The sequence below is a fragment of the Penicillium paradoxum genome (assembly GCF_028828445.1).
Source record: "Penicillium paradoxum strain IBT 22861 chromosome Unknown utg000003l_segment0_segment0, whole genome shotgun sequence".
NCBI lineage: Eukaryota > Fungi > Ascomycota > Eurotiomycetes > Eurotiales > Aspergillaceae > Penicillium > Penicillium paradoxum.
In genome coordinates, this window is record NW_026643181.1 from 4,268,432 (window position 1) to 4,283,955 (window position 15,524).

Here is a 15,524-nt window from a genome sequence, read left to right on the forward strand (position 1 = left end):
TCGCCGTACTAGCCTCCGACAAAACCCTCTACGTAATCCCCTGCCCAATGCAAGGCCGTGGCTTCTGGTGCTGCAGCGTAAACGGCACAAACTGCTGCGATGACGCCGTACGTCTGGACATGGGCCAAATGATCAACGTATCCGTGACCTCAATCACATCCGAGGTATCCTCTTCATCAGGCTCGACCGAATCCTCGCTCTCCTCATCCGTGTCCTCCAATTCTCCTTCTCCAAAAGCTTCCCCGTCATCTTCATCGACCAACGCCACAGATACCCAACCCGATACCGACAAGTCGCTGTGCAACACCGGCTCGGGCGATAGCTCTACCTGCCCAGCATCGAACACGACAGCGATCAGCGCTGGACTGGGCGCTGGACTGGGCGGGTGTCTTCTCATAGCAATGATTACGATGCTTGTGCAGCGACGGATCTATAAGAAGAATCTGCGGCAAAAGGAGGCGATGATTGATGAGATTGCGGCTGCGAGCTCGACGCAGCATTTGGTTTATCCTGTTTATCCGCAGCGGGAGAAGATGATGTTTCCGGCCGAGTTGGGGCCGCGAGATACGCGGATTCATGAGGTTGAGGGGAATCGAGTCAATGAGAAATGAATGGATACGTTGTATAAGATAAGTAGGGTTATTTGGTGGACTTTTCGGCGCATTTTTGCTTGGGATATTAGCGTGTTATACGAACTTTGTACATATGGCGACCATGGATTAACATCCTTTTTACTGAATATCGTTCGACTAAGCAGTCTCAACTGGACTTTTCATCGAGCACTAGCTGAGTGTTTCATTTGGCAATATTACCATGGGAAATACTGCATTGCATGTCGGTTGTTTCGCTTCCATGCAACCTTGTCCCAGTTTTAACATTTGTAGAGAGCACTTGGTGAAAAGTTAGCTAAACTATTACTGTTGCTGTAGGAATTGCTGATACCAGGGAGAACTAATTATATTATTAAAAGTGAACATGAACATGAACCCGTTGATAATGCTCAATGAGAATCATCGGAAGGCCTTAGTGCCAATGGGGTAATACAATCTGTACAGCTAAGTGCAGTAAACTTACGGGCAAAGGAAGATCGAATACTGAAGTCAATGGAAAAGAAAGGAAACGCAATGTGGATGTGGTGAAGTAATTTCAGACATTGGTTTTGACCTTCGATCTTCAAAACTTAGAATGCTTATATTAGGAATAGATGATCTGAATACTGGAAGGGAGAGAGATGGGGAGAAGGAGAAGCTATGATTTCTCTCTAGCTTATGCTCTCTCCACTTTCCCGCGTGTACAGCTGCTGGAATGCCCCTTGGAGGGCCATCGGTGTGCCGATAACTTGACTGCCTTTGCTGGCTCCACTGGTATGGGGAGCTAGCACTGTTCGAATTGCCAAAACTGCGGGATCTGGGGTTTGTAACTGCACATGCTACTCCCCGTAGGAGTCAATGCCTTTAAGCTTGATGTAATCTTCAATCGAAGCTGCATACTGGTAAAGATCAACAGTGGTGATCTCCACCATTGGGTTCTTGAGGGCATTGAGTTCATTGCTCTTGATGTCAAGAAAGGTCTTCATTTCCGGTACACTGTCCAACTCTTCAAGTATGATTTCCAATGCAAAGTATGCAGGGATCTCACCCTTCGCATCATTAATAGCCCTGTATCGTCGTTTGACGGCCCTGATGAATTCCAAGTTTGACGAAAACTGGCTGCGGGAGGTGGTTCGAAAGGCTTTGACTGCCATCCTCTGTGCTGTGTGACTATCACGTTTCATATGTTTATGGATCTCGTCCATAAACTCATCGGCAAAATGAATATCGTTTCCTCTGAGCCGGATCTCCTGCATAACCTCATTATCAAGGCTAGCAGATAACCATGCCCTCACTTGCTTCGATAGTGTCATCCATTTCTTTCCGTCAGGGTTGTTCCTTTTTGGCCAAGGCACCGCACAGTTGATGAGGTGATGTAAATTGTGACTGTCTAGTATCTTCTCCGCTTTGTCGATCCACTCGTTGGCGTCTTCCCTTTCTTTTAGAGGTGGTGTGATTTTGTCAAGGATGAAGCTACCGAGCTCCGGCAGGTTGACTGCTTGGTTCTCCACTGGTGCGTGGATGACCTCTTTCCAGTCGGAGTTATCCGGCCTGTCTGCAAGAACAGAAGCCATGATGTAAGAAGAGCCTTGGCTATCTTTCAGCTAGAAAATGCCTGTGTTTTCAGGGTAGATCTTAGCTTCACTTCACTGGGCCAAGTGAGATGTGCTGAAACTATGTGGTCCTCAGTCGATGAGAACTCTAGATAGTGTGCTAGAAAGCCTCAGTTCGTGTGGTATTTGATGAAAAACTGATGATGAAACCGATGATATCTGCTAGATACACGGATGGTATGATTACTGGAAGGGATAGCAGAAGAAGTAATGAGGCTACTGAGAGAAGGAGAGAAGGAGAAAGAAGAAGCTATGATTCTCTGAAGCTAGCAAAAGCTGGGGACTATATAGTCCATGAAGACTAAGAAACTAGCAAACTAGCAAACTAGCAAACTAAAAGAGTCAATCTGTCAAAAGAGCTCAGTCTGTCAAACAAAACTGCCTGAAAGGGCAGGCATCAGGATGATGATGCATCAACAAGAAGTTCTGATTTTAGAAGGTAGAACCCCTGGAAGACTACATGTAAGAAACTACCTGGGGTGGAAACGGAGTCTGTCAAAAAAAGACATGAATACCTTAGGCATCAGGAGGCATCTCAACAATAGGCGATAGCTTCATATATCTTGAGCTATTTACCACAAAGTAAGCAGTTTGCTAGATAAAGCTAGCTCTAAATCCAGCCCAAAGAGCCCCTTCCCTCAGTTTCAAAAGTTGATGTCGAACGTGTTTGATTTAGCCTGACGCTGGTTTCTAGCATGACGCAAGACTGAACGCTACAAACCCCAAACATACACGATCTTCCCTTTGACAGCCAACAGCATTCACTCATGTACATCATCAAATATAGGTGATACTTTCGCATGGATAAGCGTACTTTTACCCAACATGTCTTTTGCACGCCTACCAAGCGAACTGCTCTACCAAATAACTAATTATCTGGATTCACCTCGCGAAATGACTGCCCTTATGAAAACAAATCGCTTATTGTACGCCTTCTTCAGACCTCTTCGTTATGAGCATAATATCCAACATGAACAAAGCTCTGCTTTATCATGGGTTGCGGCGGGAGGATACCTACAAACAGTCCGGAACATGATTACAAACGGAGCCAATATTGAAACGACGAAAAAGAACCGAAAGGGGAGCTCATTTGATAGGCTCATGGAGGATGTGACACCTTTGGGTATGGCTGTACTCCACGGGCATTACGCAGTGACCGTGCTTTTGGTAGAAAGCGGTGCCAACATCAACACCCAATTTTTCACGCCCAAGACGACACCACTCGAAGTTGCAGCATACTGGGGTCGCTTGGAAATTGTGGCTTATTTGGTCAAAACAATGATTGGCCGTTGTGGAACTCTGCAGGACATTCCTTATTCTGGTCCAATATCGGAGGCTGTGTCGAGGAACCAAGTCGAAATTGTTCGCTTTTTGCTGGACAAGGGAGCCGATATCGAGTCTAAGGATTGCCACGGTGATAGCTTACTATGTCAAGCGATCAATATTTGGGGCCATTCAGGTGGAGAAGTAGGAGTCCTTTTGATCGAGAGAGGGGCAGATGTCACTGTGAAGGATTATTGTGGTGCAACTCCTCTGCACAATGCCGTACGCTTAGGTTTTGCTGACGCCGTTCGATTATTACTTGAGAATGGAGCTGATTCTGAGGCATTGACCGATGGCGATGAGGAATCGCCATTAGATTGGGTACGTTATTGTGAAGATGGGCAACACAAGCAGATCATATTGTCGCTGTTAGATCGGGCACCAGTATTGAGGCGCTTTTACTAGATGAAGAAGAAGCTTAAAAATCATAAAGATGAAGCACCAAGTTCAATTGTATAGATATAGTGATATCCCATGGAGAAGGAAAGGAAAGATAAGGACTACAGATGAGTGAGAACCCTTTTATGGGGAAGAGTCTAATGACTACATGAGCAGTTTAATCAAAGAGAAAGGCTCGGGGTGCAAGGGACTCTGGATAGTTGAAATTTGTTTCTTCGGCAGGGGTTGAGCAAAATCCGGAGTGTCTTCTTTAACTCCATACAAGGGGGGCTATACTATCATTACAAATAGCGAAAGCCTGCGACATCATTGGGATCGTCACTCTTGGAATTTTGCTTTGATTGCTTGAGGCCCGAAGGTGCTATTCTATTCTTTCGGTCAGCGGGTGAGAAACGACACTAAAGGCCATGTCAGTAAGAGTTAGTCTATAGGCTTTATATTCACCGTGCGGTATTAATTTGTTCTAATTGATAATCCAAGGTCAAATAGTATAGGCTGTATTTTGCCTTATATCTCATTTCTGCGCAAGGGTTATTGTCGTGACGATCTTGAAAAGCGCGAAATACTAAACACAGGTTGCCAATTTGAGCTATATTCTCCACAAGTTATTGTATCATAGGTATGCTCACTGGTATTTTAAACGTGTTCAATTGCTGGGCATCTTAAAGGTCGGAATTCCTTCCGCTATGTATGCCAGTCACCAGCTACAGATGGGATCTAGCACAGAAAAACCGGTTGCTAGTTTGTGCTCGATGGCTCTGTTGAATGTCTAGAAGCTTTTAGGCTCTACCCCAATTGGAGTATTTATCCAACTCCAAATCTGGTAGGAGTGGGATGTGATTCGGCCATCTCATCTTACTATGGCAAATTGCTCTAGCCGAGGTAACTATCAAACCATCCCGCAACCTCATAACCCAATTTCACCCACATTGGCGCAAGCCAATACTGAAAATTATAACATGCCACCGTTCTACTGAATAGGCAGTGTTTTGCAAGTGTAATGATTATATATCTGGCGAAGGTTGACTCCATTTTGTGATGCCTCAGCATGTATGATGGACTACCCCAGACTCCAGAGACATCCACCCCCGCATCGGCAAACACGGCTTCTCGCGTACAAAACAGGGCTAATATGTGACTGACTAATATCTTAAAGGGGCCCCAAGATTCCGTTTTCTTTTTGTTGACTCTTTTCAGCTTTGATCTAAGTCTTGAATCACTTTTCGGGTCTATTCGAGGCCGTGTTAAAGATGCTGTCGGAAAAAGACACCAAGACGATACCTGATGACCCGGAGGTCATAGATCTAGCACCTGTCACAGCAGAAAATGAAAAATCATGCGGAGCATCCTCTGAATTTGCCGTGAAGAGTAACGTGCGTGGCTGTCTGCAAGTCCTCGGTGCATTCTTTATATTCTTCAATGTTTGGTCAGTCAAGTCTGCCTTCTGAATAATAGTTGTACATTGAAACTAACTTCCTCTAAGGGGATTGAACTTCTCATTTGGGGCATTTCAAAGTTACTATGCACTCACTTACATCCCATCATCAACATCGTCTGACATCGCCTGGATTGGCACAGTTCAATCCTGGCTTCTAATCGTCGGCGGCCTACTATCCGGCCCACTTTTCGATCTTGGCTATAACCAAAGCATGCTCATTATTGGTAGCTTGGTGAGCGTTCTCGGCATGATGATGCTCAGTCTCGCAGATAAGTACTACTCGATATTCCTCAGCCAAGGAGTTTGCATGGGCCTCGGATTTGGACTGCTTTATGTACCCGGTATTGCATTAGTCAGTCGTTCATTCACCAAGCGAAGAGCTATTGCACTAGGTGCAGCAACCAGTGGTGCACCTGCTGGGGGTATCATCTATACAATTATATTCAATGAGCTCATCTCCAAAGTTGGGTTTCCCTGGACAACCCGTGTCATCGCATTCGTGATGCTTGCACTTTTTATTACAGGTGCTATCTTGCTTTTGGGACCGGAGATTGGAAAAAGAACGGCGAAGGTTGAAAATACCCAGCGCCGAAGCTTGATTGATACGCGTGCTTTCAAGGATTTGCCATTTTGGAGTTTTGCTGTTGGCAACTTTTTCCTTTACCTGGGTTACATCACGCCGTTTTATTACATTCCAACTTATGCGCAAACAAAATTGGGGACATCACGCTCAATGGGGTCAAATGTCTTGATGATTTCACAGGCTGCCTCGGTTATTGGCCGTGTTGTCTTGACTCTGTTCGCCAATCGCTATGGATCGATGATCTCGTGGATTGTTTGCGGTGTACTCTCAGGTATGCTGTGTATCTGTTGGATCAGTGCAGACAGCCTTGTGCGTTTTATTCTTTTTGGTGCCTTCTATGGTAAGTAACCCCACTTTCTCCTAATCTTCGGTGCTTCATTCTGACCTACGCTATAGGTGGTATCTCCGGGGCTTTGATTCCGCTCCCACCCAGCGTTTTCGCCCATGTATGTCCCGATCCTAGAAGCTTGGGAACTTGGCTAGGAATGGCGCAGAGCTTGAGTAGCTTTGCCTCGCTTATAGGTCCGCCTATAGCAGGTGCACTCGCCTCGATTGGCTCTGGGGGCAGCTCGGACTTGAACTATCTCGGTATTCAGTTGTTCAGTGGGATAGTGATGTGCTTTGGCGCGTTGCAGCTCATTTTACTATGGTATTTGCTGTATACAAAAAGAGGCAAAAGGGGTTTATTCTAAAAGCGTTTGAAGAAACAAAATTGTTCATAGTCAATATGATACATGTCTAGAATCACTCCTGATTTCTGTTGTGAATAGCGCCATAAATGGTTCGTTATACCCTGTTTCGGGGGTCTAGACTTCCTGTTACGCACATTGCTTAGAAATGGCTTTCTACTATCTAGTTACCCACTACATAAGTCCGTACAGGGATTATTAGTTCGGAGACGCGACCTATCACGCTCTGGGAAAGCCCTAATGTCACGGGATTTCGGGGTTCGCAGCGAATCATCCATAGGTATTCGCCTGAGTCATTGATAGTACTGGGGTATCAACAGAACTCGGAGAGACAAAAAACAATATAGATCTGCCATCGCTCTCAGCTCTCAAACATCACTATCCACACAATCGATTCTCAAACATGGCATTGCTCCGTCCAAAAGGCCCACTTGTCACCGCCACCGCGGCTCTCCTGCCGTCAGGCAAAACAATCCCAGGCCGAACAATCCTGCTCGAGAAACTCGACCCAAAGCACGCCAATGATCTTTTCAGCCTTACTGGTGGGGCTGACCCATCCAGAGAAGCCCTCTGGGACTACATGTTTGACGGGCCTTACTCGGATGCAGAAGTCTTCAAGGCCAGCATCGCGACAAAGTCCACGTCAGCAGATCCATTCTTCTATGCCATTATCGACCAGCGCGACACTCTACCCACTTTCGGAAAGGCAATTGGCTATTTATCTCTGATGCGCATGACGCCTGATCACTTGGGCATTGAGATCGGCAATATCATGTACTCGCCTGCCATGCAACGCACCACTGGCGCGACAGAGGCGATCTATCTTGTCGCCCAACATGTATTCCACGACCTTGGGTACAGGCGATTCGAATGGAAATGTCATTCACTGAATGAGCCCTCGCGGCGTGCTGCGCTGCGCTTGGGATTTACCTTTGAGGGGATCTTTCGGCAGCATATGATTGTTAAGGGGAGGAATAGGGATACAAGCTGGTATTCTATCTTGAAGGATGAGTGGGATGCGTATCTGAAGGTCGCAATGGAGAAATGGCTCGATGTTGAGAATTTTAGGGAGGATGGTAGCCAAATTAAGACCCTGCAGGGCTTCAGAGCTGAGCAGAGTTCTTGAGAGGGGATGTTCGTGAATCATTGCGACCATTATAGAGAAAGAGGGCAGAGGGCGGAATAATGAAGGGACTTTATCTTTTGCTCTGCATATGTTCGGTTCTCCCAAAATCAGGGCATAACCATTGACGCTATTGATGATCACCAGCAGAGGGCTCCACTAGCCCCGCCATCCATAGCAAAGGAGTTCAAGTCAGGATGGACTCGAGTATAACCCCGACGAAAACAGAAAGAAGGCGATCAACAAGATCAATACACAGCACTCCGTACTATCGACCTGCCTGTCAAGTAATCATATGCTAAGTGAATATGACCAGGCCCCGAGATCTAGCGAGATCCAGACGACCGATGATCTCCGAGATCGCGATCAACCCGGAAATCTAATCGAAATACGGTCGACTCCATTGCAAGATGATTGGAAGAAGCACTCGCATTCGAGTGAATCACCAACCAATAAGCGGGACTCAGTCGCTCCATACCGATTGATTGTCGGATCTCATACTCCGAACTTTCCCTCGGCCCCATTCCAAACAGCCAGCGCAACAAGCATCGTTCCTGTGTCCATCCATGACCCGATCCATCATGACAAATTCAGGGTCTCTGCTTGCACAAGGACCCTTGGGGCAAGAGGACGCGCTATATAAATACTTCCCATAATTCTCAAATATCAAAATCAAAAATCAGTCACCCTCCAAATATCTCAAAATGTCTACAACCACCATGCCAACCAGCGAGATCGCACCCGCCCCAGAATACGGCTTCAACGCCAAACAAGGCGTGAACTGGTCTGACTACGTCACCTTCCGACCCATCTACCCACCCTCATTCTTCGAAGAAGTCTTCACCTACCACGCCCAAAAGTCCCACGCCACTTGGTCCATCGCCCAAGACATCGGCGCCGGGTGCGGAATCGTCTCCTCCAGCCTCGCCCCCCGCTTCAACAAAGTCATCGTCTCAGACCCTAACGAAGGCTACACTGCGCTCGCGCGCAAAGTCCTCGTCGAGCAATCCCAACTTCCAGAATCAAAGTTCAGATTCCTGCAGGAAAGTGCCGAGAAGAGCTCCGTCGAGTCCGGCTCCGTCGACCTCATCATGGCATGCGAATGTATCCACTGGACGAGACCGGAGATTGCAATTAAGGAATTTGCGAGGGAGTTGCGCGTCGGCGGGACGCTGGTTATTACGCATTATAATTACCCGCGCATTGAGGGGAATGAGCGGGCTCAGAGGGCTTGGGAGGCGGTTTGTGGGTTCTATGCGGGGGAGGTCAATGATCCGATGCTGGATCATGCGTTGCGGATTTTGAATTCTGGGATGGAGGCTCTTGGGTTCCCGACGGGGGATTGGGAGGGTGTGAAGAGGTTGTATATCAATGCCCAGGGGAGGATTGAGGCTTTTAGGATTAATGATCGGGTTGGGGAAAGTCAAGTTAAGGATGGGGAAGAGATTGTCTGGGAGGAGGATGTTGAGGATTGGATGGATGAACAGGATTGTGAATGGTTCAAGGGCTATGCTTCTACCTGGACGACGCCAGATGTCGCGGAGTCCGAGATCAATCCTCTTTGGGATGAGATGGAGCGGGCTTTTGGAGGGAAGAAGGTGAAGACAGCCACACCGTTAGCTATGGTCTTTGCTACAAAGCGAAATGGCTGAGGGTAGAATGAGCAGATTTCTTAATTTCTCTGTTGCTAGTATGTTAAGAATAAGTTAATCAACTCATATTCCACCTAATTCCTCATGCTTTCTTCTCGCCTTTGATGATCTGCTCAACAAGCTTGGCCGCCGCTAGGGTCTCTTCATCCTTGAATCGTTTACCGGCAATTTGCAGTCCCACCGGCGCACCCTCATACCTCTCTGGGCCCTGATACTTACGCCACTCACGCTCGTCAACTTCGTCTCTCGGAACGTATTGTTTATCCTCGTCCGTCAGCGCATCTGCCGTGGAATCCACGGCTATTCCAGATGGGAACACTGCAGAAGGTAAATCAACTATGTTCCAAATCGCAGTATAGTTCCAATACTGGGGCTCGCCCATCACGGCAGCAACCCCGGAATAAGCCGGAGAGAGGATAAAGTCAACACCACGTTGTTTCATGAGAGCGTGGTACTCGTCTCTGTAGGTATCGCGCTGGCCGTGAAGAATCCAAGCCTCAGGATGGGAAATGGGCGTTTTTTGGCTATAGCTAAAGGCCCATTCAGTTAGCGGACGCATTGGCTCGCCCGATTGGGCAAGAATTTCGCGTTGCCTCCTAGTGGCGTCGGGGAAGTATAGAGCGGCCTAGATGATGTTAATGTCGATTAAGTATAATCGGATCAAACGGTCAGCACTCACGATAATATTCCAGGCATCCTGATGCTTATATGGCTCCCAGTCCACGACTTTGATGCCCGCATCGGACAATTTCTCCTTTGCGAGTCTCAAGGCCCGAGTTATGGGGGGATGAGGACGAACGCAACTATAACAATGATTAACACATTGAAAAACAACGATGTTTCTCTAAGCCATAACATACCCGTCATCCCACATTATGGCCACAGTCATATCCCGTGTCGGTGCAACAGTTCTCCACGGCACAGGCACCAGCGCTGTCTCAATCTCCCAAGGTTCCTGTTCCAACACAGCCTTCTGGAACAGTTCTAGATCCTCAATCGAGCAGCTGGCCAGTGGACCCACCACACCACGAATTGAGTCTTGGCCCGAGGCAGCAGCCTTTAATCCCGTTAGAGGGTTCCGCAGAGTTGTAGGTCGGAAACCGTATGCACCGCAGAAGGCAGCTGGGCAGCGAATCGATCCGCCGATGTCAGTTCCAATGCCCAGCGGCGCACAGTGGAAGCCCATAGAAGCACCCTCGCCACCGGAGGATCCACCTGGAGTTAGAGTGCGATTGTATGGGTTCAATGTTGTGCCGGTGATGTTGTTGCTGCAGCACAGGTGCTAGATTAACGTTGGTCAAAATCCAAAGAGCAATTGGAGATGTGTGAGCCTACCATCAATGATTGCGGCTGGTTAGTCCGGACATGAAAGATGGCGCCAGATTTGGACAGGCATTGTAGGAGGAGCGAATCCTCCGTAGTGACCTTATCAACCCTGCATCAATTATCAGGAGAAGGACTTGTTGCGGTGAGTTTCTATATGTACTTACCATGCGACATATCCAGTATTGCATGTTCGGTTCTTCATGGAAATATGCTCTTTCACACTAATCGGAACGCCATGCTGGAAGTACGTGATTAGAAACTCGCCGATATCAAATTGGGCAGTAAATGGATGAACCTACCAGAGGCCCGACCAGTTTCCCCGTGCGTTGGTAGTACTCATCAAGCTCTTTGGCACGAGCAACTGCCTCTTCAGCCATGAATTCGGTAGCAAAATTGAGCTATGAACTATGGTTAGCAACTACATCTTCAACCAGACCCATCATCTTACCAGTTGATGGCCCAAGACCGCTCTCTTCAAAAATGCCACCACAACCTCTTCCGAGCTGAGCTTCCCTTTCCCCATTTCCGCTACCAGTGCCGTGGCCGACATATCAGTGATAGTGAGCTCGCGCTCACTCAACAGCCCGCTTTGTCGGGGGAAATCCACCACGCTCTTCTGCGAGACCGGAGGTAGTCTCTCAACGGGAAGAAGCCATTGCTTCGGAATAGAGTTGGTAAGAATATCTTTACCTCTTTGGGCTTGGGCTTCCCAGCCTTCGATGGCCATTTTCAATATGGGTGATTTGACGAGGGATGTGCAATACAAAAATGGTATACTTGGAGAAGATTAAGATGAAAGTAGCAGGACCGAAATGATACTTTATGCCCTTCTCGTACTACTAATCTTCCCCGCACATGATCGGCCTCTATCTATTACGATCTGCAGCTATCTCGGAATCGGAACTCGCATTCCTACCTACATGTGCACCGTATAACGTAGGCAGTGGTCCACAACGTTCACTCCATACGCTCTACGGCTGCTGTGGCGGCCTCCCCGCGTCTTGGTGGAGCATCTTGCAGCTCGTATCTGACGGAGGGGTCTTGCTTGAGAGATGCATCGCTGCGGAGGGGTTCCGTCTGGGTCCCACTATGTGTAATGGTTTGATGATGTTGTTGGATTTTAATAGACTGGCACGTTTGCTCGTGTTCCCACTAGACATTGGTATATGTCTGAAGCCATTTTTTGTCATCGACGACAAAAACACCGATCAAAGAGAGCGAACGATTTCGCAGATAGAGTATCAAGTCTGCAAAGACAAATACACATAGGAACCATGACGAAATATCTCGAGTAATAGAAGAATATAAGATGGTATCTATCGCGACTAGTAGATGCTGCAGGTATACCTATTGGTCTGGCAGTTGCAATACATGAGGTTATTGTCAACCACCAACTTTCCAACTCAGCAATTTGCGATCCTCCCACAAAAAAAAGTATTGCAAAGCAATGAATAAGATCAGAAGTAAAATGCAAAAGCAAAAAGAAATCTCTCCCTCGGGGAATCGAACCCCGGTCTCCCGCGCTTATCGGTGTTAATGACAAGCGGAAATCATCACCACTAGACCAAGGAAGATGCGATGGCTGAGTTACTGCTCGGCCACTTGGCTGGTTGATGGAATATTATGCAAATTGTAGCCTCATAGGCAGATAACAAAATCTATATATGTATATGCGATATCCATAAAAATATTGATACATGGAAGCTGTAGATGTGGTCGTGTTCTCTGCCCGCACCAAGTCTAACAACACCACATAGGAATCCCCGACTCCAAGTCATTCACCCACAGCAAGTTAATGGCTCACAAAGAGTCCCGCAGATAACCTGGCACCGGGAAGGCTCGTCACAGCTCTGGGACAGTTCGCCGTCCGTCACATCTGCGAGTTCGGGCTGCAGGGTAATCGAGTGGATTCCATAGGCGTGGAAACATTCCTTGATCACGCGTGCTGTCTTCATGAAGCTCTCGACGGAGTTCTCGGATACAACAACATGCACGGAAGCGAGGGTTTTTCGTTGGTTCAGACGCCAGATGTGAAGCTCGTGAATTGAGTTAATGCCCTTGATCTGGTGGTTGTCAGTATTGAACTGAGAGAGATAAAACCAGAGAATGGTAAATGAAAAGTGAATCAATATGATCTTACCTTTTCCAGGTCGTGTTTGACATCGTCCATGTCAACACCCGCAGGCACGCTCTCCATCAGGATTAGCCCGGCTCGACGCACTGGAACGTATTATTAGCTTTGCTATCACTCTCACTCGTTTGGAGTGATCTTGACTTACTTAAAGGGAACGATGATAAAATGATCAAGATAGCAATGAACATGCTCACACCAGGATCGGCGTAGTATCGGCCAGTGTGGGGTGCTGCCAGCCAGATGACCAGACCGGCAGCCATGACACCCAGATTATTGATTGCATCGCCAATGACATGGATCATGACACCCATCATACCCAGATCACCGTGGTCGTGGCCGCCATGTCCATGGCTGTGGCCACCCAAGTCTTCGCAGTGATGTTTTTCAAGGTTAATATGCTTGTGATCGTCATGCTAAGCCAAGATTGGTCAGTTCCCTTCAATGTAGTTGTGAATTCACTCGATATTCACCTTGGTGTCGGAATCGTGGCAATGTTCATCGATATGTAAAACCGATGTAGGCGAGCCATGGTCATGCCCATGTTCGTGATCATGCTCATGCCCGTGTCCATGTCCGTGATCATGTCCATGATCATGTCCATGTTCTGATCATTGTTAGTTTGATACAATGACACCAACATTGGAATTCTTACCATGAAGGAAAAGGACGCTGATAATATTCAGTGCCAATCCAATACATCCAATGATAAACATCAACTTGGGATTTTTGACATCTGACGGCAATGTTAGTTCTGATCGGACAAATTGCAAACATGGAGTGTACAATGCGAGACTTACATTCGAGAGCAATGAACCGCTCAATGGACTGTAGGAATATACTAATGCCCAAACCAAGCAGGAGAACACCATTGAAGAATGCACCGAGCAGCTGAGCGCGCTGCCACCCAAAGGCAAGTTCCTTAGGCGACTCGGCTTGCTCTGATTTCTTAACTAAATGTCAGCTTGGGCTATACACAACCGGACAGTGAAACAAGGATATACCTTCAAAGCCACAAGAGCGATAATAAACCCAACCAAATCATTCAACTGTGACATGTGTTAATCAACAGATCGCCAAGTTACACTTCAGAAAATGCCTACATAGTGGAAGGCGTCCGCAATCAGAGCAATGGAATGGGTATAAAAGCCCACTACCCCGAATATCAGCACATCAATTCATCCAACGTCACCAAGAAGAGAACACCTACCCGAGATCTCAGCTAGAAAAAAACATGTCGAAATACCAATCACAACGCTCAAGCGTGTCGAACGTGATAGGCGAAAGACCATCGTAGGAGATCGAATCGAGAAGGACCAGTGAATAGGAACGTGGTTGCCGATTAGGAAAAAGAAAAGAACCCCCGTTTTCGGTGCGAGATCGTGAATACTTCTGCCTTCCGGTCCCCAGTTGGGAAAGAAATGGCTGGTCCGATATTCCCGCCGTGTAACTATTCGCCTTGAAATGTGGCAGAGCTCCGACCGCTTAGAAATATGTGGGGGTGACGTGGTATGTGAAAGGCTGAGTATTGTAAAAAACTTGATAAGTGAAGCATCGGAGTTGGTGCTCTCTCTGTAACGGTGTTATCTCATAATTGCCAATAGTACGTTGTTGTTGTCTCGTGAGAGAGACTTAGGGCTTGGTGTAGCGCTTGACGGCTGAGTACATGAGACCAAGAATACCACTCCGGGGACCTTGAGAGAGAGAATTTTCGCAGGAACATATTTCCCCCCAGCCCTACAGGAGCTTGTGGATTAGGTTTTATTATTTTGATGATCAGTCGATGAAGAATGCTGACTTGCCACATATGCGGTGTATCACAGCATCTGAATGTGAGATCTCACCATGACTTTAAATCCTTCATGCGGTGTACTCCGTGGGAAGGACTAGGATTCAAGTACGGAGTACGGAGTATTGCAATATATAGTGGCTATTTGTGGTGTTGATCATTTTTATACGGTTTGATATGTTGTCTTCCTCTTCCTGTTCCTCGATTATATATATCCCTACCCCCTGAAAAAGCCATGATATCTAGAACATCAGCTAAACTCTCCAGCTCCTTTAGAATTACACAGTATGAAATTGAAAAGGCGGTGGTAACCACTGCATATGATTATGCAGCCCAAGATGATCGGTCAGACTATCTGGTCAATGCTGCTTTGGAACATAAGCTCCAGACCGTTCCCAGGGGCTTAGGCTTACCATCTTCCGACAGCCGTGCAGTGGGAATCTGAATCAACAGGATTTATCTCGCATTAAGTTTTCTACCCTGCTTTTGACACGGGGCGCCAATGTTGGTTTGGGCATGGAACGTGGGATTTGACACCAATGCAACGGCCATAACATCGTTGGCGTGATTCGAATTCCTTTTTGAACAACCTAGATTGTGCATCAATCAAAGACTTGCGAGCAAGCCATATACCCCAACTTGTTTCTTACTCGACAAGGCATTGAGAAATGAGTTTGTTGTTAGTGAATTAGAGAGCGACATGAGATTTTTCGTTGACGTTCAGGGGACTACCGCACCAGCCGAGTTCAACACGAAATTCAAAGATCGATAAGCCTTTCCCACTATGCGGGACCATTTAATCAGGGTCATAGGAGCCGATTACCTCTGACTGAGCTAACCCAAGCTCAAGATCGGCCCTGGGGGTGGA

General features: G+C 47.2%; 8 protein-coding genes across 8 annotated transcripts; 5 read left to right on the top strand and 3 right to left on the bottom strand.

The window, feature by feature from the left end:
• Positions 1-47: 47 nt before the first annotated feature.
• N7457_003439 (uncharacterized protein) lies at positions 48-611 on the top strand (the record flags this gene model as incomplete). The annotated part of the gene is made up of 1 exon (XM_057174484.1): positions 48-611. The coding sequence occupies one exon, from the start codon at positions 48-50 to the stop codon at positions 609-611; it is 564 nt and encodes a 187-aa protein (XP_057034635.1).
• An 818-nt stretch (positions 612-1,429) lies between these two features.
• On the bottom strand, positions 1,430-2,164 carry N7457_003440 (uncharacterized protein; the record flags this gene model as incomplete). The annotated part of the gene is made up of 1 exon (XM_057174485.1): positions 1,430-2,164. The coding sequence occupies one exon, from the start codon at positions 2,162-2,164 to the stop codon at positions 1,430-1,432; it is 735 nt and encodes a 244-aa protein (XP_057034636.1).
• An 864-nt stretch (positions 2,165-3,028) lies between these two features.
• On the top strand, positions 3,029-3,917 carry N7457_003441 (ankyrin repeat domain-containing protein; the record flags this gene model as incomplete). Its single annotated transcript, XM_057174486.1, has 2 exons — positions 3,029-3,847; positions 3,900-3,917. The coding sequence occupies 2 exons, from the start codon at positions 3,029-3,031 to the stop codon at positions 3,915-3,917; spliced, it is 837 nt and encodes a 278-aa protein (XP_057034637.1).
• A 1,258-nt stretch (positions 3,918-5,175) lies between these two features.
• Positions 5,176-6,525, top strand: N7457_003442 (uncharacterized protein; the record flags this gene model as incomplete). The annotated part of the gene is made up of 4 exons (XM_057174487.1): positions 5,176-5,351; positions 5,409-6,286; positions 6,343-6,392; positions 6,481-6,525. The coding sequence occupies 4 exons, from the start codon at positions 5,176-5,178 to the stop codon at positions 6,523-6,525; spliced, it is 1,149 nt and encodes a 382-aa protein (XP_057034638.1).
• A 513-nt stretch (positions 6,526-7,038) lies between these two features.
• Positions 7,039-7,761, top strand: N7457_003443 (GNAT family N-acetyltransferase; the record flags this gene model as incomplete). The annotated part of the gene is made up of 1 exon (XM_057174488.1): positions 7,039-7,761. The coding sequence occupies one exon, from the start codon at positions 7,039-7,041 to the stop codon at positions 7,759-7,761; it is 723 nt and encodes a 240-aa protein (XP_057034639.1).
• A 701-nt stretch (positions 7,762-8,462) lies between these two features.
• tpcM (methyltransferase tpcM) lies at positions 8,463-9,410 on the top strand (the record flags this gene model as incomplete). Its single annotated transcript, XM_057174489.1, has 1 exon — positions 8,463-9,410. One exon carries the CDS (start codon positions 8,463-8,465, stop codon positions 9,408-9,410), a length of 948 nt encoding a protein of 315 aa, XP_057034640.1.
• An 82-nt stretch (positions 9,411-9,492) lies between these two features.
• Positions 9,493-11,463, bottom strand: N7457_003445 (putative glutamyl-tRNA(Gln) amidotransferase subunit A; the record flags this gene model as incomplete). Its single annotated transcript, XM_057174490.1, has 7 exons — positions 9,493-10,035; positions 10,090-10,213; positions 10,271-10,692; positions 10,746-10,845; positions 10,901-10,974; positions 11,036-11,134; positions 11,185-11,463. The coding sequence occupies 7 exons, from the start codon at positions 11,461-11,463 to the stop codon at positions 9,493-9,495; spliced, it is 1,641 nt and encodes a 546-aa protein (XP_057034641.1).
• Positions 11,464-12,514: 1,051 nt separating this feature from the next.
• Positions 12,515-14,159, bottom strand: N7457_003446 (putative di-, tri-valent inorganic cation transporter; the record flags this gene model as incomplete). Its single annotated transcript, XM_057174491.1, has 9 exons — positions 12,515-12,799; positions 12,877-12,956; positions 13,016-13,283; positions 13,341-13,474; positions 13,523-13,603; positions 13,668-13,815; positions 13,872-13,916; positions 13,971-14,020; positions 14,078-14,159. The coding sequence occupies 9 exons, from the start codon at positions 14,157-14,159 to the stop codon at positions 12,515-12,517; spliced, it is 1,173 nt and encodes a 390-aa protein (XP_057034642.1).
• Between the last annotated feature and the right edge of the window lie 1,365 nt (positions 14,160-15,524).